The 27,206-nt window shown below is 39.0% G+C and overlaps 3 protein-coding genes across 4 annotated transcripts; 1 reads left to right on the top strand and 2 right to left on the bottom strand.

Annotated features, from left to right (window-relative positions):
- Positions 1-3,200: 3,200 nt before the first annotated feature.
- On the bottom strand, positions 3,201-12,277 carry LOC111322031 (methylosome protein WDR77). 2 transcript variants are annotated; one of them, XM_022925068.2, is made up of 10 exons: positions 12,105-12,277; positions 11,697-12,024; positions 11,120-11,169; positions 10,933-11,003; positions 10,631-10,688; positions 10,183-10,254; positions 7,860-7,971; positions 7,703-7,774; positions 6,111-6,463; positions 3,201-4,861 (listed from the first exon to the last, which is right to left on the bottom strand). In XM_022925068.2, the coding sequence occupies exons 1-9, from the start codon at positions 12,160-12,162 to the stop codon at positions 6,124-6,126; spliced, it is 1,161 nt and encodes a 386-aa protein (XP_022780803.2). In that variant the 5' UTR covers positions 12,163-12,277; the 3' UTR covers positions 3,201-4,861; positions 6,111-6,123. The 2 variants fall into 2 exon arrangements, with proteins under 2 accessions (XP_022780803.2, XP_022780802.2); XM_022925067.2 differs by lacking the exon at positions 3,201-4,861 and having other exon boundaries at positions 5,886-6,463; positions 12,105-12,274.
- On the top strand, positions 3,611-6,172 carry LOC111322032 (melanocortin receptor 4-like). Its single transcript, XM_088736279.1, has one exon. It carries the CDS (start codon positions 3,611-3,613, stop codon positions 4,523-4,525), a length of 915 nt encoding a protein of 304 aa, XP_088592405.1. The 3' UTR covers positions 4,526-6,172.
- An 8,199-nt stretch (positions 12,278-20,476) lies between the features above and the next one.
- LOC111321994 (small ribosomal subunit protein mS35) lies at positions 20,477-26,741 on the bottom strand. Its single transcript, XM_088736265.1, has 8 exons — positions 26,556-26,741; positions 25,934-25,995; positions 25,050-25,229; positions 24,743-24,803; positions 23,679-23,803; positions 22,878-22,987; positions 21,642-21,711; positions 20,477-20,927 (listed from the first exon to the last, which is right to left on the bottom strand). Exons 1-8 carry the CDS (start codon positions 26,698-26,700, stop codon positions 20,739-20,741), a joined length of 942 nt encoding a protein of 313 aa, XP_088592391.1. The 5' UTR covers positions 26,701-26,741; the 3' UTR covers positions 20,477-20,738.
- Between the last annotated feature and the right edge of the window lie 465 nt (positions 26,742-27,206).

Raw genomic sequence — 27,206 nt, 5'->3', positions numbered from 1 at the left:
TTAGTGGTGAACAATAAAAACCATATAGTGTTTATGTCTCGGAAGTATCGGTCTGATAGTTGCCACTTGGAAATTTGATGTTCTTAAAACTAGCATATTTGCCCTCGAAGCGAAGCGGGCAAATATTTGTTTTAAGAACATCAAATTTCCGCGGGGCAACTATCAGCCGATAATTCCTCGGCAGAAACACTCTATTGTTTAATTAGTTTCCTCTAGAATGTCGAATGTAATTCGATGACATGTATTTCTAAATCAATAACGGCTCTAGCAAAAAAAAAAAGAAAAACAGAATTCTTCCAGGCCAATGCAGAATATATAAAGCGGAATGTTGAATGTCGATGAAAGTTTTTTTAGAACTGAACGCAGGTTAAAAAAGAACCTTACTGCGAGTTCCTTTGTTTTACCGGCGATTTCATCGACCCAATAAAAAAACGAAAAACGATTTCTTTACCCTACAAAACGAAAAAGCAATTAATTTTTTTTCAGCAATTTCAGTATTCTTTTTCAGCAAACCAGAAATTTCCATGCATGTGGCTTTACCTGATTGGCTTATCATTATTTACCTCATCTATCTTGGACTGGGGATGAAAAGATTTCATGGGTGTTTTTCATGAATACTTCTCTAATTTGATTCAGCGCACCAAGTCCCTGATTTTTCCCTTTTTTTCGTTCGTAACTAATTAAGGAAACTTTCGGGTACACAGATGGCGAAAATTTCCATTTTTTTGCAACTAATATTATGATTGTCATTTTATTTAATTGGCCATCTTCTCCGAATTATAGGAAGTAAAACTAGCTGTTCAATATTTTTCCTTTCATTCGCCTCCCAAACAATTCATGAACTTTCACGGAGGTTTCGCTGCTTGAAAGAAATTTTTATGGAAAAGAAATTAAATAATTACAATGTGTGTGTTATTGACTAAAGGTGGGGGTTAAGATAACTGGATATTAGCAAACCTCTTTTACTTTTGCGTTTTCGAAACCCACTTGAAGTCGAGACCGGCTCATCTTGGCTGAGCGGCCAATCAGGGCTAGGTTCAACTTATCCGACCCACAAAGCCACGAGGTCAGCATGGAGAACACTGAGGTGTAGTTAAATATTTCCTTCCGTTATATCGTTTGAGCTCATGAAGATCAATTAGTAGGTAAGGATTCGCAGCCAGAGCTTTGCGGAGTCGAACTGATGCTTTAACATGCCAAACATCAGTGATGGAGACCTTTGTAGTGCGGTTTTGGTCAGAAAAGGTAACCAAGAAGACGCCTTTCTATACGAGTTTGCCCCGAAATTCTTCATTTTTATATTCATTTTTTTGACAATAACAGCAACTGTTGGAAACAGTTTGATTCTCCTTGCCCTCCATAGTGGAACATCACTTCATGCGCCGTCTAAACTACTCCTTCGTTCTCTGACAGTGGCTGACCTTTTAGCCGGCGCAATCGCGCAGCCATTACTTGCAACTCTAGCATACCTTCTTTTGGATCCCAAAGCTGAGATTTGTCGAATACGAGAACGATATGGAGCAATCGTTGTAACAACAATGTGCTCAGGTGTCTCTTTGCTCTCACTGTACGCTATCAGTATAGACAGATATCGCGCTTTGATGTTAAGATTGCAATATAGACAAGTTGTGACCGTCAAGCGAGTCCGCGGAGCTCTATTTCTGGTTTGGTTCGTGAGCATCCCTATAAGTAGTTCTTTTATTTGGAACATGAAACTGTGTGTCATAGGGACTGATCTTTTAGTGCTTCTTTTAATTTTAGTTTCCACTTGTTGTTACGGAAAAATATTTCTCTCCCTTCAGCGTCAACAAACGCAAATACAAGATGCTACTGGAAACCAAAGTACCAGAATGAACATGGCGCGATACAAAAAAATCGGTTTTCAACGCGCTGTGGGTTCATCTCAAATTATTGACGTGTTACATCCCTTTTGTTGTGACAACAGCTGTGATCGCTATTCATGGATATAACAAGTCTCTGATTTTTGCTGCGAGTGCGGCTGTTGTTCTAGTGCTTTTGAATTCTTCCTTAAACCCTGTTCTTTTCTGCTGGAGGATGAAAGAAGTGAAACAAACTGTGAAGAGTTTAGTCGTACATTTTTACTCTTACTTTACGAATTAAACCACGAAAAGTTTCTGTTTTTAAATGAACATCTCCATTACACAGATACGGTTTCCCAGTATCCTTGAATAAGCGCCTGGGTGCTTGTTTAAAATTTCGGCTGAAAGGAGGGGCGCTTATTGGAGGGAAGGCGCTAATTCGAGGAGGGCGCAAGAAACTATTCTCCTTTGCCGATTTCATTGTAGTTGAAGCTTAAAAAGTTATAAATAAAGTGACAATAGAAATAGGTTTTCCTCGTATCCTTACTACTTGAGAAAGTGAGGGCGGAGGGATGGGTGCTTATTTTATTGTTTGGGTAAGAGAGGTTGACTTAACACGGCAAGAGAGGTTGGCTTACACGGGTGAACGCACATATTAGAGCGTTGGCGCCCATTCGAGGAAATACGATAAGCATCTTTCTCCACTGCTTTGAAAACAATTTTATTCTCGAGGAAATATGGTAAGATACTACGTATGCGGGGTAGCTAACTATTAAACTGAATGTAACAGGATACTTCACCACTTTCATAACATTGCCACCAAATTTTTGTGAGGGTTATCACGATCATTTTCTAACTCTTCCTAAATCATTTAAATTGTAAGTAACCAAGAAAGACATAGTCTGCTACACAGCCGTTCTCGGCCCTAAGTCTGCTACACAGCCGTTCTCGACCCTAAGAACGGCTGTGTAGCAGACTAAGCAAGACAGAGAAAGTAACCGGAATCATACATCTCTGAATTAGCATAACAAATTTGCCGATTGACGGATTTCTTTTCAAACACAATAAGAATTATTTCATTATTATTTATTCGTGTTTTTCTCGTTGCCATGTTCCCACCAATCACGTAGCTCCTTTTTCCTTTTTCCTTTTAGCTGCCTTTAAAAGCACACACAACCCACAATATCTCTATTCGCTCCGACGAAGGGCTAACGCTCAAAACGTCAGCTTTTATAATCGTAACGGTGGCCAATTTACCATTTCAACTTTGTTGATAAATTCAAATTATTTCGTTACCCCCACCGACGCAGCCCCAAACAGTTTCTTTAGAAACTATCAGCCGTTAAGAATTATTTCACATCGAATGTAAGAAACACATCATCCATTAACAGCATCTCAATTTATTCAGTTCTGCGCAATGCTGACACTTAATAAGAAGGAAATAGCATACTAAATAAACAAATTGGACACATCCTTTCTGGAGGAGCTCTTAAAAATTAGTTTTAGTTTGGTAACTGACAGTCAAACTCTTCGTCTTCTCGTCATGTAATGAGACAACGATGCAAAATACTCGAGATTTGTCAAATTTCATTATTAAAGTTAAACAAGAAACTATTAAAACAATACAAAACACATCAACTCAGCTGTTTCGGGACTAGAAAAAGCACTGACTAATCTAAAGTCATTTATTTGGTAAGAACCTCACGCAAGAGAACTCCATCTTTTTCGGTTACCCAAAGTCACCTCAAGCTCGTTTACATTTTGAACTCGTCGACTTCCTCAGAGTTAAAATGTCGGGTGACGACTTGTTTTGTAGCCGATCTTGGGTTCGTAAAGTCAACAACCAAGAAAACTCTGATCTTTTCATCTTTTACCGAGCTGTCGTCTCTTTGCTCATTTTTCTAACAGTAACAGCTACTTTTGGAAATGGGCTGATATTGGCCGCCTTACGCAAGAACTCTTGTCTTCATCCGCCTACAAAATTACTTCTTCGTTCTCTGGCGATCACTGATCTCTGCGTCGGTGTCATTTCACAGCCCGCTATAGTTACTATGTACTCCTCGTTTCTTGCAGGAAACTCAGAGCTTTGTCAAATCAGCAAAGATATCGTTTACACTACGACCACCATTTTCTCCGGCATTTCTTTGGCTACATTAACCACACTAAGCGTGGATCGACTTCTCGCGCTGTTATTGGGCTTGCAATACAGATTAGTTGTAACTGTCAAGCGAATTCGTGCCCTTGTTACTGTATTCTGGTTTTTGAGCACCACTGTCGGCATCGTCTACATCTGGAGTGCGTATTTATATTTCCTGGTGAGCACTGCATCAGTACTGTCACTTGTTGCAATTTCAACATATTGTTACGCAAGAATCTTCCACAACATTCGACGTCAACAAGCACGAGTACAAGCCGCCTTGGAATGCCCTCGCACCGGACTTAACATAGAGCGGTACAAACGAACAGTTCTCAATGCACTATGGGTTCATACAAGTTTAGCCACCTGTTATCTTCCATTTGCTCTAACAACCGCAGTTATCGCCGTGCGTGGCCTAAACAGGTCACTCATTGTTGTTGAGGCTGCGACGTCGGCTTTGGTTTACCTCAACTCTTCACTCAATCCTCTTCTTTACTGCTGGAAGATCAAGGACATTAGGCAAGCTGTGAAGGAAACAGTGCGCCACGTCTGTACTAATCCCGCTTAACACTTAATATACAAGGATTGTTTTAGTTTGCTTTATTTCGCTTCGTCATCCCTTCAACCAATCAGCAACAAAACTAAAGCCACTCGTGACTTGATCATTGGCGCTTTCCCGCGCTTTTCCCGCGACTTGATCAATGACGTTTTTCCCACGCTTGGTCAGCTTAGTTGTTTTACTGTGCTTTCTCACTGGCTCATTGTGATATTTTCCTTTCCTCGGATTGACTGTTGTGATAACTTTGGTTTTGTTTTTAAGTCATTCAATCGAAATTCGCTTTAACTGAAGGCATCACCTTCCAGCTTGCGAGGTTGTATGTTCCCTTCATCTCGTCTGGTTGATCTATAAAAATTGTGAGGTAAGTTACTTGCAGAACATTTTTGGTTGTGCAACAGTCATTTAGTCCAGAGCATTTTAACAAAACAACGATAGACCGGCCAGGTGAACCATTTCCATGAAAATGTTTTCAGGCGAAATGATTTACAACGAAAAAAAAACAAATGGTTATCTGTTCCAAAATAACAGACGTCTTCCAACGCTACGAACTATGAGACGTGTTCTCACAGAGATCGGTTCAAATCGGTCACTATTTCTTTATTATTTGCACTGCTTGAAGTTACTTTATTCAACATAATCTGCATGAGATGGTCATAACTGGTTGCCTGAGAAATGGAGCGCAGATATGGTCACTTACAACAGTAAACATAAAGGTGACTAAAGCCAAGGCATCCTCCGTCGCAGTCGTTATTTGGTCGTGTCTCGCGCGAAAAGAGGGAGAGAACACGCGACAAAAAAAAATGACTGAGGAGGCCTGAGACTAGAGCCAATGAATAACTTAAAAGTAACCCAGGAATGAACCTTAGTTAAAGAAAGAGTTTGGACAGAATAACAGGGAGGATGTTTAAGTCTTTCCCCTTGCATTGCTTTTTTCAAATTCTTCAATTATGTCCAAATCAAATAGAAGTAAGGAAGTAGATGTAATCTCAAGGCCTAATTCGAGTCGGAGAAAATTCCAGGAAATTGCAAATGAAGTTAAAAAATAGTTGTACGACGAATACCAATCTTTCTTTATCAGATGGAACCGGTGATACTCGCTTCGATCTGTGATTGGTCTAGAGAGCTCGCATCGTCATTTTAAGCAATCAGATGACAAAACTAAGACCAATCATGCCTTGGTAATTCGGGTTTTCCGCGCTTGAGGAAGTTCTATGTTCCCATTTGCTTCTTGACTATGAACTTATTCTGAGTGGCTCCTGTGAATACATCGAGTTTAGTTCAACGAAACCCCTTGGAAAAGTGCACTGCTTCCTTCGTCAGGTTATCAGAGCAGATGCTTCAAAGGTTATTTACGATATCAACACCATAATGGAAAGAATGCTACAATACTTTAATAGTATCTACTAAGCCAACACTTTTTAAACTTTGATCTTTTATGGAAATTACTTCACCCTCAGAATTGTGATATCAAATTCCTCTGATAACCTGTCACTATCAAAGGTGAAAAACTCCAAAACAGGGCGCCAATCTTCCGGTTTGAGAGATCGCCACCTACGTTTCCTAAACACAATTGTAAACTTAAATCTCTATTTACCGTTTATCAGGTGCTAGCTAATAGTCTCAACCGAGCTATTCGTTTCTACGTTAGAAGATACAGTCTTTTGTGTGACTCCTTGCCCTTCAACTTCCATCGTTTGTTCACCATTGTTATCATCCAGAGACATTCCATTGAGATCTCCATTAAAGTGAGTTTGACTGACAGAATCCATATCCATACACACCGAGGTAGCTCGAGAAATGCTGGCTTCTACATTGAGGTCAGAAGGCTCCCCACAGTCAAACGCATGACTGAATATCTGTTGGCCCCAACCACTGGTATAAAGGGTGTCATCCACGGGACTCCATGCCAGGCCCCGCACGACCTCCGTATGTTCATCACTTCTGAGACTGAGAGAAACAAGGATGAAGTTCATCAACTAGGTCTGAGATATTTAGATAAAGTAACTCGTTGATGACCTCCATTTTTACGTGCGTAAAGGTTACAATTTCTATCACTAAAACAATATCTCTAGAGAAGGTAAGAAAATTTGGACCCCGGAGCCATCTTTGTTCGTCGAATAGGCAGTTTCAAAAGTCACACTCTAAGGATGCTCTTGAATCCTCTACTCCCCAACATCAGTATACATATTTTCCATTCTTTACTCAACACATTTCATTCAGTACTGTCCAGGAGAATTCATTTAACAGTCAAAAGCTTCTTTAGTTGGTGATCATTTCCTGTGTTATTGTGACAGTAATGTTTGATTTCAGGGATGATAATGAAGAGAGAAGTTGGATGCTGTTCCCTCTGATAGATTAAGAGGCCCACAATGCAAACAGTTTCCATATTTTCCTTATACTTTTAATTGTTTGATCGATCAATACAGCCACTCTGTTTCACGTGTTGCTTTGATAAAGATTTCAAACCGATTCCCATTTATCTTGAGACAATTTCACTTACAATCATTACAATTTCCTTGAATGTGATTGGTGGATGAATTACCTTGTTTTTCACTCATTATTCTGTAGAGTTGTAATCAGACGGTTGGTTGTGATAGGACCTCGTCACTGGACAGTTACATTTGTACATCAGCCAGTCACAGTCAAATGTATCCACCAATCACAGAGAATTTAAGAGAAGATGTTTCTAGAGCTTTTCATTGCCCTTATTATAATAATAGTAATAATATAGATCAATTTCTAAAGCGCATTTCCATGTAAATGCTCCAATGCACTTTACAACACTGTGCGGGGGACTTTTCCAGACTGCTAGCGGCAGTTTACAATGAATAAAGAAGAAATTTTACAGATGCCCCCAACCCCATTCCCAGTAACCAGGCCAGACCACATCACAGTAATCTCGTGATGTGGGTTCTTTAATGTCTCCTGCCGAAATTAACTAATTGATAGGTGCAGGAGACGGGACCTCCGGCTTAACATCCTATCCGAGAAGATGAAGCAATGTGAGTGAAGCGTCTTGCTTAACGACACAACGTCAAGCCCCAGCCAGGAATTGAACCCGGGCCATCTCACCCAGAGTCCAGTGCACTGACCACTGGACTACTCACGCCTCACAACTGGACTACATGCATCTTGTTTATCTCCAAAATACCACAAGTATATCAAAGAAAATCTCTCTTTACTTACACTTCTGTGTCATTAAGACAGTCTTGTACGTGAACCCACAAGTCATCTGATACTGATGCGAGCCATTCAGGACTAAACAGACAAAAGAGAGTACATTTTTACTAAGATTTGAGGTTCACACAACAACTAAAAGGAAGATCTCATCAAACCAACCAACCTTCTTGGTGAGAAAGCCAATCTGTTGACAGCTCTTTCATGAGGGCAATAAGTTAGGACTGGTTGTTTGGGGTTTTGGATGTTACAGAGGCACACACTACCATCTTCGTACCCTAAAGCAGTTCAAAACATACATGTTTCTATCAACAAATGACAAAGAAACAAACTTGAATCTGTTACACCATGACAGAAAATATTTCAAATTGTCACTTAAATAGCCAATTCAAACTGATCGTCTTTAAGGATCCACCCATGCTTGGAGGTTGTAAAAATATGGTTTGGAAGAATACTAATGCTCTTTACAGGGTTGTTGGCTAATTTAGAAAAATAGAGGTAAACAGAAGCAGTGTGAAAGAATGATCTTCATTTCTTGTTACTTAGAGAAATTGCAAGCCAGATTTGAATGGCTTACTTTTAATAAAGCCCTTTAACCCTTTCGCTGGCAGGTTCCTGGGGACTCAATATTTTTCTATGATGTAAGCTGACAAATCAGGCCACAGCTCATCACATTTTAAGTTTAACCCCAACAAACTATATATCATTTTAATCATAAGAAAATTTACCATCATTTTAAGACTATTTTGTTACATATGGGTCCTTGTGCACATAATTTGGGGCAAGACAAGCCAAGCATAACAAAATGTTTGAAGAGTATGTTGTTTTTCCTGCTCTACTAAGACAAGGCATCAACGTAGTTGTGAGCATAACTTTTGTATTTTGCAAAAGTGTATTATTTCAGGAACCAAACACTTTTTATTCCATCCAATTATCCTGATTGCAACCAAAGTTATGCCTTTTACTGTTCATCAAGGTGCGGCTTAGTAATTTTCAAAATTAGAGGATATGTGATATTGCAGAACTATACTTGAGTAACAACTAGCTAGCTTCACTTGAAATCACCAAAATAGTAACCACGAAGGACACAAAGAACCATAAATGGACAATAAGGTAAAAAAGGTTCTCTTCTTATAAAAAAAATACAATCCATAGCAACCTTCAAAAGTGTAGGCATAGGAAAAATGCAGTATGAAATACTTGACATACATTCAAAGAAAATCATACAGCTCACAAGTCTAAATAGTCACGGTCCTTTTCCCTCAAAAGAAACTTCGTTAGGATCATCCTCAACGCAATTCATCGTGCTTCCTTGACTGGAATCCATCCAGACGCCATTTTTAAAAGGATAGTATTGCATGAGCAAATTTTTTTCACGAAAAACTAGTCAAATTTAGCTATAAACAGTGAGAAAAATGGCTACGAATGAAGGAATGTGACTTGACAAACCATAATAATCTTTAAGAACTCAAAACAATACTATCTGGGGGTCCCCTGAGGTTTTTAGTATGGATAGGGTCAGAGCGTATGAATTCGTATGTTTGCCAGAGAAAGGGTTAAACTGGTTTTCATCATCTCAATGGCTCTGGTTCCAAAAGATAAATTGTAATACTCCAAACACCATCTGCTTAGCTACAATGAGACTCAAACCCATGAATATTTTTTCAACCCTTTTACCCCAAAGATCTTAAAAGTTATTCTCCCAGCTATCTGTGACACATTTCCTATGATGTACATTGAGATAATTTGGTCAAAAATTATATAACTTCCCTAAAATTTGTTGATATTTTTTATATTTTCTTTGTTCCTATTTGTATGTTTGATAGTGTATTGATCCTGTTAGGAGAAATTATATCTTGGTCACTCCTGAGAGTAAAAAGGGTTAACAAACTAATCTAGCATCCTTTAATTAACAATTATTGGATTCAGTTTTCGCATGATAGCAATAATTATCGAAACCAAAGTTTGTGTTGTCTGATGAAGCCGAAGGCTGAGGCCGTTAACACAAACTGAGGCCTTGATGATAATTCCTATCATGTGAAAACCGTATCCAATAATTGTTTTATTATGCATATTCCTGAGCTGCACTTGTAAAGGTAAGAGTGCATAAAACCATTGTTTGTAGATATAATGTCACTTCTACATTTATTTAGAATCTATTGTATGTAGGTATGACATAATAGAATGTATAATAAGGTAGATTGTGTGTATTAAAAGAAGAGAATCTCAGAAATTGATTTATTTTGTCAAGAATTTACAACATTAATGGTAGGTAAACTGACCAAATTTTTTAAAAGGTTAACATTCATTTTCAATAAAATGGCTGCTTCCAAACATTGATTTAGCTGTAGGGAACAGCAGGAACAATAAATTATTTTACCCATGGGAAAAAAAATTATTTCTTATGCAAAATATTTTCATTGTTCCTGCCATCCAACATGGCTACTGTGCAAAACCTCTATTCTAGAAATAACCAAATCTCTACTAACCAAGTGCAAGTAAGTGATGGTCTAATGGACTCCAGTCTGCACAGCGTGGAATGCTGTTATACTGAGAGGGATCTATGAACAGTAGAAGATGCATTTTGAAAAACTTTTTCAAGCTAAATTGTTTCAGTTGCTTACATTCACATTGTGGATCCAGACCTCACCTTCATCATGAATGCTTGGTAGTACATATAGAGGAAAATTTTTAATCATTAATATGATTTTATTGTATTGTTTAAACTTTCTGGCTCCCTCTTATCATAAGATCCAAGGCTGCTGTTATCATTTTGCACTGATAATATTGAAGGGATGTACAATTGAAACAAAAGCACATGTTTGTATGGTTCTGCTCTTTTCAATCATTAATCTAATTGGATAACTTTCCATAATAACTTCCTCTTCAGACAGAAAATCATATTGTACAATGCTGTAACCTTACAACTTGATATACCTGACAACTTGGAAACACAGTTTGGTGCTCTGGTGTCCCATAGAATAACTCTCCCATCCTAAAAATCAAACCAAAAAAAGGCAACATTACTGTCAGATACTTTCAACAACCTGAGTTACCAGAGTAAAGATAAGATAAGAAGTGGTGTTAGTTTACATTTTCTGTTTTGTTGTTGTTGTGAGGTCCTGGGTTTAACTTTTACACTAACACTGGCCATATTATGGATATTATAGGGAGACATTACATGTCCATCCCCTCTGGGAGTTTTAGGATTAAATATAGCATTTACATTTTACACACACCTGCGAGGCTGAAACAAAAACATCCTGCTCAGTTTTACTGTACACAGCACTCCACACGATGTCCCTGTGACCTAAAAAAAAAAAAAAAAAAGAAAAAAAAAAAATTTGTCTGGACAAATCACTTCTCTCACATTTAACTTAACTGCTTAATAAGGAAAAAAAGGGTCTAGAACAATGTAACACTAACCTTTGTAAGACTTAATACATTTTTCCTGCTCTAAATCCCACAGTTTGATGCTGATAGAGAAGAGAGGAGTAACAGTACAGTTATAGGTTCATGTATTTGTTCCCATAGTGTTTAACGAGTGTCCTAACTTCTAAAGTTGATTGACAAGTAACTTCTCCTTGCCATTTCACGTATTTCAACTGGCAAGTCAGAGAGGAGATTTGCCAATCGGTTCCTGAAAGTTAAAGGTTAAATCAAATGGAAATATCTCCGTATAACCCCACACTATTCTAAAACTGAGCTATGAGGCTATCTGGAAATCTTGCCGAAATCTTGCCAAAAGCAGCACGTAGAAAATCTCACGTCAAAGTTGTGGAGAAAATAAATTTCGGGGCCTTAATACTTTCAACAAGAAAATAAGAATCGGTTTTATTGGCTGATCATCGTAAACTATGTGTGAACTTTATAGCTGTAAAAGATAATTTTGACAGCGACCTGTTCAGCTCAAAAGATTTCTCTAGGTTGTCTCAGAACAAGTCCACGAGCCTTATTGTCGTGCGTGAACGAAGACTAAATACATAAAAACCTCAGTGCTTACCATCGATCCCAGCTGCCGCTAACAATTTTACTCTTTACACAATCTACACTGACGGAAGAAATTGTATTGTCATGATCTGATAATGACGCCATGTTTTCTAAACTTTGAAAGCTTCCACTCAGACACCAAATGTCCACAGTGCCTGTGTCAGATCCAAGGACAAGTCTTTTAGAGTCGATCCACTTGATATCTGTCGTCCCTGATTCTGTAGCACATCCAGCACTGCAGTAATGGACATCCGGTGCTTTAGCACGATCTTTGAACAACCACAAAGATCCGTTCCAAGTTCGGCCGGTCAACGCTGAGGATGCTACTGCTAATGTGCCGTCTGTGAAAAAAATGGGATAAATTAGAGTTGCAAAACTTACGTTTCATAAATTTAATGCGAGAAAAATGCCGATCAGGAACCTTCTTCAATATCAATGGCATCAACATGCGGATGAAGCTCTGAAGGAAGAATCTCCATTTTGGAATTTTGTTCGGCACGTGCCAAAGTTTTGTGGACTAGAGCGTCATGTAACAGAACATGAAATAATAATACAACCCCTGATGCAAACTAGCTCACTTTATGCCATTTTTCCGAGTCCACGAGATATTTGGAAAAAAATCGTGAGCCCCACAATACGAAGAGGGTCTAGGGTGAAACTGGTGGTCCAAGGACTACGCCACTGGGTACATTTTAAGCCTTACCGGCCGTAGTTGCTCGCACTATCAGAGGCAGGAGCCTGGATCCAAAGCTTAAGGTGGCCGAACACAGTTTTCGCGCGCGCTTTTGCTGATGCAATTCAGCGCGCGCACAAGGTTGCGAAAAACAAACATGCCGTCAACTATATATTTAACAATTATTCCACGAGCGCGCGTTGGATATGAGATGATAGATAACCAACGAGGCGCGTAGCGCCGAGTTGGCTATAATCATCTCATATCCAACAAGTGCGAGTGGAATAATTGTTTTATTAAAAACGCCCCCAAGAAATAATTATTTTGTAAGAAGAAACAGGATTTTTTTAGCTCCCTTTTGATTTTAAGCTGACGCGTACGCTTACCATATTTGTAGATTATGGTATATTGGCTCATATACCATAATGGCTAAGCCAATAAAAAGTCTTGAATTGCATTATCCAATGATCCAGTTTTTAATAAATCTTATTAGACGTTTTGTTGTGTAGTATCGCTGAGTATTTTTACGAGTTGTGCCGTATTTGACGAGCCCGTAGGGCGCGTCAAAATACAAATAACGAGTAAAAATACTCAGGGATACTACATAACAAAATGTCTAATAAGTTATTTATTATCCAACACGCCAAACTGTTATTTCAGTGCGGGCGAATTTCGCGGATATTTATTTACGGGGAGTGCGTGACAGAAGTATGCGAAGCGAAACGGAATTGGCGCGTTGTTGTGTCGCTGTTTCTATTTTCAGCTTATTTATTTATTTATTTAATCACTTTCACCAGAGTGTGGTGAGGGTCGCACAACAGAGCGAGGCTCCAAATTAAGTGCGCCCTATATCCCACCAATCCCACCCCAGGGGAGGACATCTATCACACAGTAATCTCGTGTCTGGGAAATTAACGTCTCCTACCCCAACCCTGCAGGAGACGGGACCTCCATTTATTCGTCCTTATCCGAGAAGACTAGAATATCTAACCATTTCTTGATGTTATAAAAAGGTAGCAAATTCTTCTCAATTATTTTAAGACCCTGAGTGTTGGTCCGGCCGGGGCTCGAACCCTCGACCTCCCGCACAACAGTCCAGTGCTCTATCCATTGAGCTAACCGGGAGGTTAGCTCAATGGATAGAAGATCATTAAATGAAGAAATTTTAAATGAAGAAATTTTCTGGTCGTCAAGCTGCTTTTCTTCGTTCGATTCATCTAATGAACTTGGGCCTATATTTTCCAGCCATTCTGACACTTCGTCGTCGGAAATATGATTCAAATTGTCCGCCATTTGTTTTTTTTTTCGTAACTACAATCCAATTCTTCGCTTGCGCGATGCGAGAAAACCTGTTTAACCGGTACTACAATAGACGAGTACAAATACCGTGTGATATTTGTACTCGTCTATGGCGTTATTTGTACTCGTCTAGGTGTAGTTGGATAATAAAGAGCGGTTATTTTATTTACTCAACTCGATCGTACCCGCACTCTGTGCTATTTTTGTCTATAGTTGGCGCAGTGTATTGAGGGCTTTAATCTTTTATTACAAAGATTTGTTAAAAAAGTTAACGGTGCGAACTTAACCCGGCAATTCTCAGCTTTTTCGTCGTTACCGAAAGAACCGGTTAAATGCAGCGCATGCGTAGTAAGTAATGGAAAATTGCTTTTCTCTTGAGAACCACGAATTAGAATTTCACGAAATTTGTATAGGCGTACGGGTAACTTTTTGCCGGAGGGGGGGGGGGGGAGCGGTGAACCATTTGCCCAAAATAATCTCGTCAGTTGCCCAAATTTTTACGAAACAGTCGTCATATGATACTCTAACATAGGCGTCATATAAAACACGTTAAAAGAAATTGCTGTCTCTGCCATTTCGACGGCCAAATATATCAATGATACGATCCATGTCTTTCTCGACTACAGAGTTGGCATATTCCCTTTCAGTGTTAATAAGTGCGATGTTACTAACACGTTGTTGCCCCTTGGTGCTGCGGAGGTAAGTTTTCAATCTGCGCGCGCAACCCACTGAATGATCGTTCTGCAGAACATGATGTAGCAGGTATCACTGCAAGGATATGTACCACACTAGAAAACTCTGAGAACATATCAAATAGATCATTCTCATGAATTGTCTGCAACATTTCTGAAACAGTCATATAGCCTAATCCACGTACACGACGAATACTCGCGCACATTTTCTGCTCGGCTTCCAGAATCTCCCCGTCGATTTTGTAAAATTTAGCAACTCGGGAGAAGCTTTCTTTATCTGGTGTTTCACTCTGACAGATGTTTCCCTAATCACAGAGCATTTCCTGGTCATTTCCGCTAAACCTGAGCTCAAGCTCAGACAGCACCTTATCGATGAACGCATACGGTGAGTGTTTATACGATGGTGCGACTCCGGTGTCTGCGTTTGTCTTTGCGCGTGTTCACCTACAAGGGTTTGAAGCCGGCAGAACGGCGTTTGTCTGGGTGCCCTGGTTTCTCGTAATTCAAATTGAGAATTAGTCAGCCAATTCTTCATTTTCAGATCCATTGCTGATGCTAACTGCCATACACTTTTGAAACTTTTTTCACTCAGACACTGGCGTAGGGTCTGAATGGTCAAGTCGGCATTTCTACGAGCGGAGATGACGTCGACCGTCTTCCCCTGAAGATATCGGCACAGGCTACTAGTGTTGCTTAGGATTACATTTAGTACACACAGCCCAAAGACAAACTCCAAGTCGCAAATGGCGTTCAATAAGGCTCTGCTCTAAGAGTAGGTTTTTGGATCTTTGTCTGAAGACAGTGTGAGCAGGGCTTTTACAATCCGTTCCATTTGCCCGTGTGCGGCCTTTGCGGCTTCCCACCGGCATGACCATCGCGTGGTACTTAATGACTTGACCGTCAGTTTTAGATGCTCACCTTGTACGTCTGTGTCACTAAACAAGGCGTGTCGTTTGGGACTCGCTTCTAAAAAGTTGTACAGAGCCTGGAAAGTTTCCAGAGCGTTTCGCAATGGTTTAATCTGTGTCATAGTATCCTTAAGGGCGAGGTTGAGCACATGTCCGTAACAGTGGACGTAGATACCGAGCGGGGAGCACTCTTCCATTCTTTACGCCAAAAAGGACGTGGTAAAGCCAGTTAAATTCACACGAGACAGTGGTTACCGAGCACGTGACTCAGATCTTCTGAGAGTCTCCAGTGGATAATCTACAATATGATTCTAGAAAGTTACGCCGAAATTGACTCTAATTAATTTACGACTGGAAATTCCTCACTGTAACTAGTGCAGTGCAGCACAGATTGCACAGTGCCCCAAAAACAACAAAATTACAAATTTGTATATCAACATATGATCCCCTTCAAAAATAACCAGAAAGTGATCACTTGATACGCAACCACTGTCTCGCGTGAATTTAACTGCCTTTATAACGTAGGCTCGATTACCAGCCGCTGTTCGGGAAAATGAGCCCGCACTAATCTCCCCGAAGGGAAAGATTAAAGACCGCACCCGTGAGACGGTGGAAATCGAGCCTAATTAAACAAAAAAAAAGCCTATTTAACAAAAAAAAAACGCCGACTTCAGGTTGAAACAGAAAATATCTCTTGGAAAAAAAATACACAGACACATGCAAGCTTCTTTAAAAACTAGCTTTGCCCAAATTTCTCGTGCTGCCCAAAAAATCTGAGTTGCCCAAAATTTGGGGAGGCTGCCGCCCCCTCGGCCCGTAATATAAGTAACTGGATTATTGAAAAAAGTTGATTTTCAACAAAGGAAATTCTAGATAATTGAGTGAATCTTCAACGAGGGATAATTAAAGATCTCTCGCAAAATGGCATTAACGTGTGAGTATCGGTACAAGTTCGTAGCATGCAAATTATAAAGAAAATCTAATGCTAGATTTTGTACAAATTAACAAAACCGATTTTAAAGATCTCTTTATATTTATTAATGTCGCCATGGCAACGGCACATACGTCACCTTAACTACCAAAACAAACCTGCAACTTATTTTGATAACCACCTCAAAAAATTAGAGCAAGGTTGGTGCTCCAGGAAATTGAGTAACCCTATTGTTTATGGTTTGCAAGTGCTATTTCTAAAGGTGGAAGCACAGGTATGGCGAAGTGGCGTCACGATAATTGTAGTATGGCAGAAAGAAGGCCTCAAAGGTCCAGAAGGAAATGGACTGACCGAATGAATGCTGATGTGATGAGTTGTAAAAGAGAGGCCATCGCGTTGACTAAGTTATGAGAGGGCACCACTTAAGACCAAACGAGCACTAGATCTGGCTACCGAAAAGGGTTCATCGGTATGGTTAACCGTTCTTCCCTTACAAGAGCAAGGATGTAATCTCAACAAAAGAGAATTCCGAGACGCTATTAAATTGCGATACGACTGGCAATTCGAAGATATTCCTTCCAAATGTGCTTGAGGGGACGTGTTCACAGTGGACCATCCAATGGTCTGCAAAAAGGGTGGCTTTATTATACAGTGCCACAACGAACTTAGAGACTTATACCCCATTCACACCAAAGCCTAAACATGCTTTAAAGCTGTTTTGTTAAACATGGTTTAACATAACAGCTCCATAAAAGCTGCTCAAATCAATATTTGGTTGACTTCAAATGTGGCACATTGAAAATACAATTTAGCAATTGCTTGAATCTTGTGGAAAATGTAGTTTTTCAGTTCTCTGCTTCTGATTTTTATTCAGTTAAACCTGGTTTAACTAAACAAGTTTTCAGGTGTGAATGGGGTATTAGAAGCTGAGCTTTTAGGAATTGTCTGCAAAGATGTGGAAATCGAACCCCAACTCCAAGACACGACAGGAGAGCAATTAAACAGCGGTTCCAACATGACGCAAGATGCAAGGCTAAACATTCATGCTCGTGGTTTCTGGGAACACAATCGATCTGCATTTTTTCGATATTCGAGTTTGTCACCCAAACGCTGAATCGTACAGAAATCTGGAACCGCAGCAGATTTACCGCATGCATGGGAATGAGAAGAAACGTTCCTACTCGAGACGTGTTCTACGCATCTTGTGTTTACTTCGACTGGTGGAATGGGCCAAGAATGTTTGAGATATCACAGTCGCCTTGCAGAACTCATTGCAGACAAGAAAGGAGAACACTATTCAAAGACAATTTCCCGGATCAGGGCAAAAACTTCGAATTCGTTTGCATTATTAAGATCGGCCCTAATCTGCCTAAGAGGATCCAGAACAATTAGAAGGCCCAAATTGAATTTTATTAATGTAGACCTGGATATTCAAAGTTCAGAGGTTGCCATTTGTTAGGATCTTATTAATAGGATTACTGTTATCATTGTTATCACTATAATCATTTTTTTTATCATTATTATTATCTTCTTTATTATTATCGAAAAGCTCGAGAGGTAAACGTAGACGAGGTGTGTTTTTCTTAGCTTCTGATGGACATTTTAATGTGTTTTTCGATTTTTAAGGTTTTTATCGAACGTTTGTAAATATTTTTGATTTTAAATAAAGTGGAGTATTGATTAAAAAAAAAAAAAAAAAGTTTGTGTTCTTAACTTACTTGCTGCCAGTTTGGGCGACCGAGAGATCTAGAGTTTTAGAGAAAATGGCGAAAGAAACACAGGTATCAAAAACTATGTTCAGCCACCTTAATCGGGAACCTTGCTTACACTTGGCGGAATGATTTTTTCTTGGAGAAACCTGGGGATCATAGTTTTGTGGCTTCTTTACTCTGGGAAAGCGTAGCCATTATTTTATCGCCCTGTAAATAAATGTGTAAGTTGTTGACTTTTCCGCAAAAAGCTTAGCTGAATATTTGCCTTAAATTCGCGAGATTATTGTTCAGAGTATGTTAGTAGTTCTACATTTTTTATTTCTGGGTCATAGCTACTACAACATTATATTTTCAGTTCTTGGCGCGAAATTAGGGAATGCAGCAGAAGACGATAAGCATCTCAAAATCATTTCAGGAGTGCGGGCGGTTGTAAAAACAACACATTTTCTTGCAGAAATATCTTAGTAGATTAGATTGGTGCATCACGAAGTTCGAGGAATCTTTTTTTCTTTAAAGAGACAGCTTTTTACCGTTTACATCGGCGAATTATGTAGATCCGAAAGTATAATCTTTTCAGTTCTTGCCGTGACAGGTCGTGACACTACAAGCATAGTTAGTAGAGGGGGACTGTTATTGTTCTAGTTTTTTCGTGATCACGCGGTGTTGACCCTGCACAGCATTTTCAACAATAGGGAGCTTAAGCAGGAGAGACTTCGGGGACGACGCCGCCGTCAGATTCTCGACGGCCTGGGTTTGACGTCCTCGCTCTCCCGCCAAATGTTAATTTGTTAAGCACGGATGCTGTTTTGCCAGGACGCGACCATCCTCTGTTCCTGATATACTTTTGTTTCTGCTCCGGTTATGGCCAGTTTTAAAGAGTTTCGTCAGGCCCTTCTTCTCTACTACGATGCTGATCTTATTAGTGATGAGGATTTTATAATCTTGTGCGACTCGTTTTCCTCACGAAATCCAGATTTTGCTTATGATTCGTACGATCGCTTTGACTTGGATAACATGAACGACGACGAATGCATAGCCGAATTTTGAGTGAGGAAAAGGGATCTTCCAACTCTGGCTCAAGTTCTTAGGATTCCACCGTCATTTCAACTTTCGCGGATAAATAATTTCCTAATAAGCTTGCTTACGATTTGGGGGAAAGGTTTGGTGCTCGTTGCATCCTTCTCCGTGGCCATTTCTATCTTCCAAAAACTGTCTCAAAAAGGCGCAAACTGCTCTTACACTAAACTAAAAATATAATTGAACATCGACTGAAATCGTGTGAACCACATAGAAAAGTTGAAAAAATCTACAAAAGCCATGAAATCTCATAAATCACTCACATTTCACGACGCCGTCAAATACCTAAAACTCACGTCGTCGCCGGAAGGAGGACGTCGTTTGTCTGTCATGCGCAATGGACCTAGTCCCGGTCTCAGCTGCTCATTGACGGCGGCGTCGTCTTCAAAAACCCTCCTGCTTAAAGGCCCATTTTCAACCAAGATGCCTTGCGCGCCCGGATCATTTTTCATGTATGAAAAATACGCTATTTTCCTCGTAGTTGCGGAATCGCTTTGATATCTCCTTCCATCTTACTAATTAGGGCTTTCAAAGTTCCATCTTGAATCATGTGCGAACAACAAACTATCGTAGTATCCATATCAGTAAATAGTTTTTAATTCTTGCATGTATGACGGTGAAAAACGTCATTTGAAAAGTTGATGCCGCCGAGGAAGCGGTCTAGAGGAAGGCCGAGTCTGCCCGGCTCGGCAAAGGTTATTCGACTTTGAGAGTATGATTTATGGAGGGTAAGGAAAACAACCATGGGTTTCGGTAACACTACAGACAGTGCTTTTGCAGAAATGTTATTGCATTGTTCCTACGATGGAACTAGAGACTCTGGGGAGATTTTTTCGAGGTGAGAATAATTATTTGACTGATTTTTACTTGAGATTCTGAGATATGTATGTAAGCGATCTCATTTGTACAAGTCATTATTCTATAATTGAAATGCGTTAATTAATTCCGTTTTGGCCAATACTGGTTATTTGTTCATATTTTATATAGAGTTGAAGCCAAACAATTTCCTTCAACATCAAGTAAGCTTTGTACAAGTTTTATACACAGACTCGATTTATGATTTTTCAGTCTCAAATATTTAGCTGCAAATTTGTTAACTGTGTTCTTCACCAAATCTTTGTTTTTCTTTTTAATAGTGTTTGTGAATGACTATCAGAGTTCGCCATTTTACAATAGCGCGATTCCAAAACAAAAACAAACGACTGCAAAGGATCTCGGATGAAAATGGGCCTTTAAGCTCCCTAATATGGCGTCCGATGTGCGATAAGAGGGTATAGTCTCCAAATTCATCCAGTTTTTCGTGATAGATCTCCTGTTTAGGTAATTTTAACTAACCAGTTTCCTAACCAGTCCCCCCTACTAACTATGCTACAAGGACTTGCCGTGACAAAAAACGCCATAAAAAAGTACATATCCAGAAAAACATTATTTCTCCTATTCTGCTCCACAATCAATCTCTTCCGTAAATTAAAAAAATAACTGCCAATACTCTTCTACAGTGTCACTTTTTTCAAATTTATTACAGTAAAATGCACAGTAAGTTTTCTGATGCCAGGTGGAATTTTTTTCACACCGATATAGTATACTCTGAGTCTTCCACACTCCTTTCATCACTTGCACAAGTGTCCTCAGAGCTCTTGAAGACTGGAATTCTTCTAAGGAATTCTGTTCAAAGCGAGGTCATACATTTGCACCAATGGATTCGTGGTAAGCACTTTAAGGAAACCGGGTGAACATGAGTTCCTTCGTTCCAGTCTTCCATTCTAGTCTTTTTCGTTTATAAACAGTTTAAAATATTTTCCGAACTTGTTCACCCTGTAAAATTCTCCATCAATTAGTTTTAAGGGCCTTGGCTTTTTCGGTTTCTTTTTTAACTGCATTATTTCTTCCTCGTCTTCGTCGTCGCTTTCTTCTGCTTCATGATCCGCCTCAGCTTCCCACGGTTCGGTTTTCTTATATATAAAGATATATAATTATAATTGTACTTCAAGATTTTGGTTACTTGAACTTTTACTGCAGCTCTGAGTTTCATGCCTCTTGCGAAGCAATCGTCAGGCAACACAGTTGCCTGACGATTGCTTCGCAAGAGGCATGAAACTCAGAGTTCAAGTAACCTAAAAGTTCAAGTAACCTAAATCTTGAAGTATAATTATCCATAGAACTAGACCTGCTATTAAGCACTTTTTAGTAGATGATGATCTCATTCCGCTATTTTGGATATGTAATTATATATATATATAAAAAAAACAAACAAGAAAAAAAAAATCAGAAGCTATTCAATGACAGCAAGCTTTTAGATACTACTAAAAAAAAAAAAAAAAGGCTTTTTAAAGGATTACACAATTACTGGTGAACCAGTAGTTTCCATTGTGGTCCTTGCAAACACATGAAACAAATGGTCTAAATTGAACATAACATCATTAAGAACCCCAACCGGCCGGAGGCAAACCAGTTGGCGATTTACAAGCGTGGCTAAGGATCTGAACTCGGGGCTACCGTGAAACAAATCCAGTGGTCACGGTGGGACTCGAACCCGGGAGCGGCGGATTACAAGTCCGACACTCTAACCACTCGGCCACACTGCCTCCTTGGAATACTACTACTACTACACTACATATGAAAAACAATACTATCAATACTGAAAGAAATTAACAGGCACAACTTACCCAAGACTCGTGATAAAGCACGCTTAACAAATACATGGCATAATCCCGGTTCTGTTTCCTAGTTGGACATCTGAAGAAAAAAAAAACATGGTAAGTTAACAACAAAGATAATTTTTTCATGATTCATTAACTTATTGGGCCTTTCAATGACGTACGAACCCCAAAGATCGGAGCTATACTTGCGAATTCATTTCATGCTGCCATCATTTGTAACCATAACAGCCATTGAGGAGAAGGAAAAAATAGTTCGAAATCGTCCAATCACAACAAAGGAACAAGACCATTTGAACCCTGTGACACAGCGTACGTGTTTCCCCAATGAACTGCGACTTGACTGACAGAAGCTAGCGTAAAACACATCTTCACTAATGCATCCGGAGCTCGTTACTTTGGATGTTCGTAAAAAACGCAGCGTGAGTAATAATCATAAAATGTACTTCTCTCTGATCGCAACAAGAAGTTCCATAGAATTCCTCGGCTAACGCGCCTATCTAAGTTCATCTATTAATCATCATCCATTCTTCTTTGGATTAAAGGATTAAAGTGCACCTAAACCCACAAATTTTTTTCGCTTAACGAAATAAGCTTATTTTTTGGAGTATTTCTGTGCAAAAATTGTTTAATTTGCTCAAATCTTTAATTTTCTGTGCCCAGTCAAAATACGGAAAATCGGCCCCCATCTTGCTCCACGACCGAGTTTAAAGAGGAATGGCTCTAGCGGGTAATGTGACGTCAAATCGAGAACACGAAAGTCTGCATTTCACACATTTTCACTTGTTTGGGAAGGTTGTCGTCAATATTGTCCGAAATATGCCGACTAGGTGTGTTGTATGAGGAATGTATGAAGCGCGATACCCTCTTGCAAATTTCGCACGTTGCCACATCCTTCTACAATACACTTAGTCGGTATATTTTCGGACAATATCGACTACAACCTTCCCAAACAAGTGAAAATGTGTGAAATGCAGACTTTCGTGTTCTCGATTTGACGTCACATTACCCGCTAGAGCCATTCCTCTTTAAACTCGGTCGTGGGGCAAGATGGCGGCCGATTTTCCGTATTTTGACTGGGCACAAAAAATTAAAAATTTGAGCAAATTAAAAAATTTTTGCACAGAAATACTCCAAAAAAAATACGCTTATTTCGTTAAGCGAAAAAAAATTTGGGGTTTAGGTGCACTTTAACAAAAAGAGGCCAGACTTCAACCTCTTGAGCAGAAAGGAGGAGCACTCTACCTGTCTGCTACAATGGTAAGCTCATCAGTCTCTGGATCATAGCGATCTTCCACCAGTTCGATCAATTTCTTTCGGGCATGATCATCTAAAACTAGATCTTTCAAGTAAACCTAAGGAGAATGCATCGAATGGGTCACTTTAACCCCTTCACACCCTAACATCAGTATGCATATTCTCCATACTGTTCTCTATACATTTCCTGAGGTGCTGACTAAGGGATTTTATTTGACAATCAAGAGTTTCTTTAGTTGGTGATCATTTCCTTTATTCTTGTGACCATAATGTTTGATTCAGGGGTGATATTGTAAGGAGAAATTAGATACTGGTCACTCTTAGGGATCAAAGCAGTTAAAAAATACATAATAGTTTTGGTTTTTTAACTCTTTATGGTGGCCAATTTACAATTTCAACTTAGTTGATACACCCAAATTACCTTGTTAACCCCACTGATGCAGCAGCATCAGTTTCTTTAGAAACTTACCCCCTTTGTGAAAAAAATACAGTTCTTAAAAATGTCATGAAATCCCAAGTTTCACATTATTTCAAATAGAGTACTGAAAGTAATGGTTGGCTTCTTTTTTAATGTAATTCACCATGTGTTTGGGAAAGAAAACCCATGAATTCCTCTCAAGCAATAAGATACAAAACTAAAAACATTCACAACTTGATCACTTCAGATTTTCTGCATTTTGGACAGTTTGCTTTTACTGCACTGTTCTGATTGATCAGTGTAATTACTTTTAATAGCTAAGTTCCACAACAGCTGACCAAAAGCATTCCAACTGAAAAGGTTAACAACACCTGAAGTTTTACTACTCTTGATCCAGGATTATGAAGCGATGGTCCAGCAAATAAGTAGTTTTGGGTTGTTACTCGCAATGGTACAGTTGAAAGGTCAAGGTTGCTTGGCCATTCAGTACATAATGCTAAGAACAAAAATTACAACATATCAATTACTAAGAGTTTCTTTTGAAAAAAAAATTCTGGCATCATCCGATCTTCCTTTGCCTACCTTAAGAATGGAAATTCTTTATAATTAAGCCTATCAGAATTACAAGAAACCTCAAAGGGCAACTAAAAATGTACATTTTATGTCCAACATGATTTCGAGGTCACAGAGTCAGTTACAGAAAGATGAATAAAATACAGATTTTTTTTACCCATCCTTTTCGAGGCGGAAAAGTACTTCAAAGATCAGATGAATCTGACCAAGTCAACTCCATATGGTGATCTACTAAGATAATAAACATCAAGTCCCTGGAACAATGCAGATACACGCAAGCCCTAATCTTTCTTTATAAATCTCTATTCATTACAGGGCCAAACTACATCAAGGAATTGTTCTCATTGCATTCTAGCAATTATGACCGAAGAGGTTATTGTAAGCTTAATCAGTCTACTTTTAAATCAAATTATTTGCATAAATCTTATTGCTACATAACTTCATGTTTATGGAACAACCTACCCGAAAATATAAGAAGAGCGTCCTCTCTTAGAATTTTTAAAAATTTACTGAACAATGTTAATGAACCTGACTACCAAGGCCAATTGTAGCTGTAACCTTTGTATCGAGTATTTAACATATTTAAATTTTTTTAGTCTAGTTTTTAAATTTTATAGTCTAGTTTTTGTATTTTTATTGAATAGATGACATATCTAAATTTTACATCTTAATTTTAGCATACACATTCACATTTAAATGAGCCCCAGGCTCACCGGTGAAATGTGTCTAAACAAAGTACTACTTCTACTACTACTATCTATGGTCAATGACAGCTTATTTTATGGATCATTTTATAATTTGTGGAAAACCACTGGTAGTATTAAGTCATTACTCAGTGAATCAAGAAAAAGATGCTACTCACACTTTAGTGCCTGACAGTGTCTTTCAATGGAAGGGGGACTTAGGTGGAAAAAGTTTGGTATCTAAATGGAACAACCAAATTACATGTAAATAGTTCAAGATTTTGCAAAAGCTTTCAAGTATGTTGAAATGTTTTAGGAGAAGGTAGAGAATGAAGAACTCCTGTCAAAGTAACCTAGAAGGGTTCAGGTAAACACATGACTGCTCACCACAAATGGAATAGTTTAAGGAAGTGAATGAGTTGATCATGTCTAGGGGTTTAAGACTTCTACAACCACCATGATATCTCACATGTGAGGTTACTTTACCTTCATTAGTTCTATGTTTCCAATTGCTCCTTTGGGAAGGCCTTGGCCATGTTTGTTGTGTTTCATTCGTCCCATTTTGAAGAAAATAGGAATTGCAGCAGGATTATATGACGTGGATCCAGTGAAAACAGATGGCCAATCTGTAAATGTACTTCTTAGCTTCAAGTTTCCATTGATGTACTGTGAATTGTACACATTGACAATAAAATTCTTCACCCTTTACCCCTGAGTTGTAGTAAGGCAGCAAATGAGGTCTTGATCCCAATTCACAAACAAATTTTAAACAGTATTTCAACCATCACCAATTCAAATGGGAAAACTTCACAACCCACCTTTCCTTGCCCTTCTATAAAATAATAGTTAGCTTAATGCATGCACAGAGCACTAAGTTCAAATACTCGAGGGGTCAGTGGAGTTCTCAATTTCTTATACTTTTGAATAGCTTTCATCCTATAAATGGAAACCTGTTTACATGTGAGTAAGGAGGTTAGACTCTAATGTGGGTGATTTCGTAGTAAGTAAACACACTATCAGTCTGTAAGACATACTTGAGATTCTTCTTGCTGAAATGGAAATGGGAGATGCCATACAGAATATATGAATGTCTTGTTGAATGTACAGCAATCATGTTCTTAACTGTTATTACTAATTAGCAGCTTCAGGACCGTAACCAGTATGTCAGCAGGTTACTCTTTAGAGGATAAAGGCTTTAAATAGTGTCTATGAATGAGGTTATCAGTTAAAAAACAAAAAAACAAAAAAAAAAACAGTTCTGCTTTGCTGGTAGACAAGTGAAACACTTAATTGATAATCAACCATCAAATACATTTATAAGTTAACATATCAAATAACTTTATGAATCAGAGCACAATGCTTTTCCCTACCTTGTATATCCACTGATTTATTTTAGGTTTCCTGTTTTTATAGTCACTTTTCCTTTTTCTCTCTGAAAAACAGGAACAATGTAGAGGAACCTTTATTTAAATATTACTTATTAAGCCTCTACTGATACTTACAAGCCAACTCTACCGGATTATTTGGGAGTCTCCCGGATACAGAACAAGTCTCCAGGTCTCCCGTATGGTTCACCAAATCTCCCTGATAAAAGCGATGAATCGGCTTTCAAAGGCTTTGCCCCACTGTAGGCTAACATGGTATCCCCAGATTTACCCCCAACTCAAAACGATTTTGGTTTTACAACTCTTCTAGCCGCTTCTCAGAGCATTTTTTAAGCAACTATATCTTGAGGGAAACTAATAAAAGCTTCCTTCGTTTTTAGGAAAGAGGGATTGATTTGATCGGGGATTCGGGGGGGGGGCAACAATGTTTTAGTTCGGAGAGGTGGCACCATTTTTTTTAATTGGGGGGTGCTGTTGAGTTGATGCTGTGGTGGCATAAGAGAAGAATCTCTAGATTTAAGATCTTCAAAGGTTAGTATCTCTGCTGATATATAGCTAAATTTTACAATTTACAGCGTGATGTTTTAAGATGTACAATTTGACGTACCCTGTCGTTGCATCAAATAGGAAGCGGATTGAACAACACCATGAGCGTATCGACGTTGCACCGTCGTGTTATGGAGGTAAGTCGACGTGCTAGAAGCTGTTACACGAAGAAAAGAGTACGATCTGTAGCTCATTACCGCCGCCATATTTGATCTCTTGTCTTGCCAGACCAGACCCCTCTCGATTTCACAAAAATGAATCAAGTATGCCTAATGAAGTGTCACCAATGAACTGTGGTGACTGCGATTTGGCGGGGGGGGGGGGGGGGGGGGAAGCACTCTCTAAAAAGCATACGATCTTATACTCCTCTGTGATTTATATGGTAAGAGTGAGGCAAGAGTACCATAACCCCATACATTAATTATGCATTCAGACTAGTAGACTTTGTTTTCAAAGTTTTGTCGTGAAAGACAAAGAAGTGGATGGCATAATTAATGTTGGGTTATATGGTACTCTTTCCAAGAGTGATTTGGAAATGCCGTTTTCCTCTTCACGACAAAAGCGATTATGGAAAAAGGAGCAGCCCTTAGTATGGGATTACCATTTCATAGCAGAACTAAAGTTGCGTATTAAAAAAGATCAACTCAAGGTGGAGCCGGTATAGAGGTGGTTTGTTTTGCTAAGTGGGATGTTTTTGTGGAGAAGATTTCCA

The sequence above is a fragment of the Stylophora pistillata genome, chromosome 1 (genome assembly GCF_964205215.1).
Source record: "Stylophora pistillata chromosome 1, jaStyPist1.2, whole genome shotgun sequence".
NCBI lineage: Eukaryota > Metazoa > Cnidaria > Anthozoa > Scleractinia > Pocilloporidae > Stylophora > Stylophora pistillata.
This window is presented reverse-complemented; position numbering and strand designations above follow the sequence as displayed.

Coding starts and splice junctions, on each gene's coding strand:
- LOC111322032 (XM_088736279.1), top strand. CDS start 3,611: ATGTCGGGTGACGACTTGTTTTGTAGCCGATCTTGGGTTCGTAAAGTC.
- LOC111322031 (XM_022925068.2), bottom strand. CDS start 12,162: ATGGAGATTCTTCCTTCAGAGCTTCATCCGCATGTTGATGCCATTGAT. Junction 11,170..11,696: donor AGCGGCAGCTGGGATCGATG/GTAAGCACTGAG, acceptor CTTCTCTATCAG/CATCAAACTGTGGGATTTAG. Junction 6,464..7,702: donor TGTCTTAATGACACAGAAGT/GTAAGTAAAGAG, acceptor TGTTTCTCTCAG/TCTCAGAAGTGATGAACATA.
- LOC111321994 (XM_088736265.1), bottom strand. CDS start 26,700: ATGGCGGCGGTAATGAGCTACAGATCGTACTCTTTTCTTCGTGTAACA. Junction 25,996..26,555: donor CTATTTGATGCAACGACAGG/GTACGTCAAATT, acceptor CCTGTTTTTCAG/AGAGAAAAAGGAAAAGTGAC. Junction 24,804..25,049: donor GAAACATAGAACTAATGAAG/GTAAAGTAACCT, acceptor TGTTCCATTTAG/ATACCAAACTTTTTCCACCT.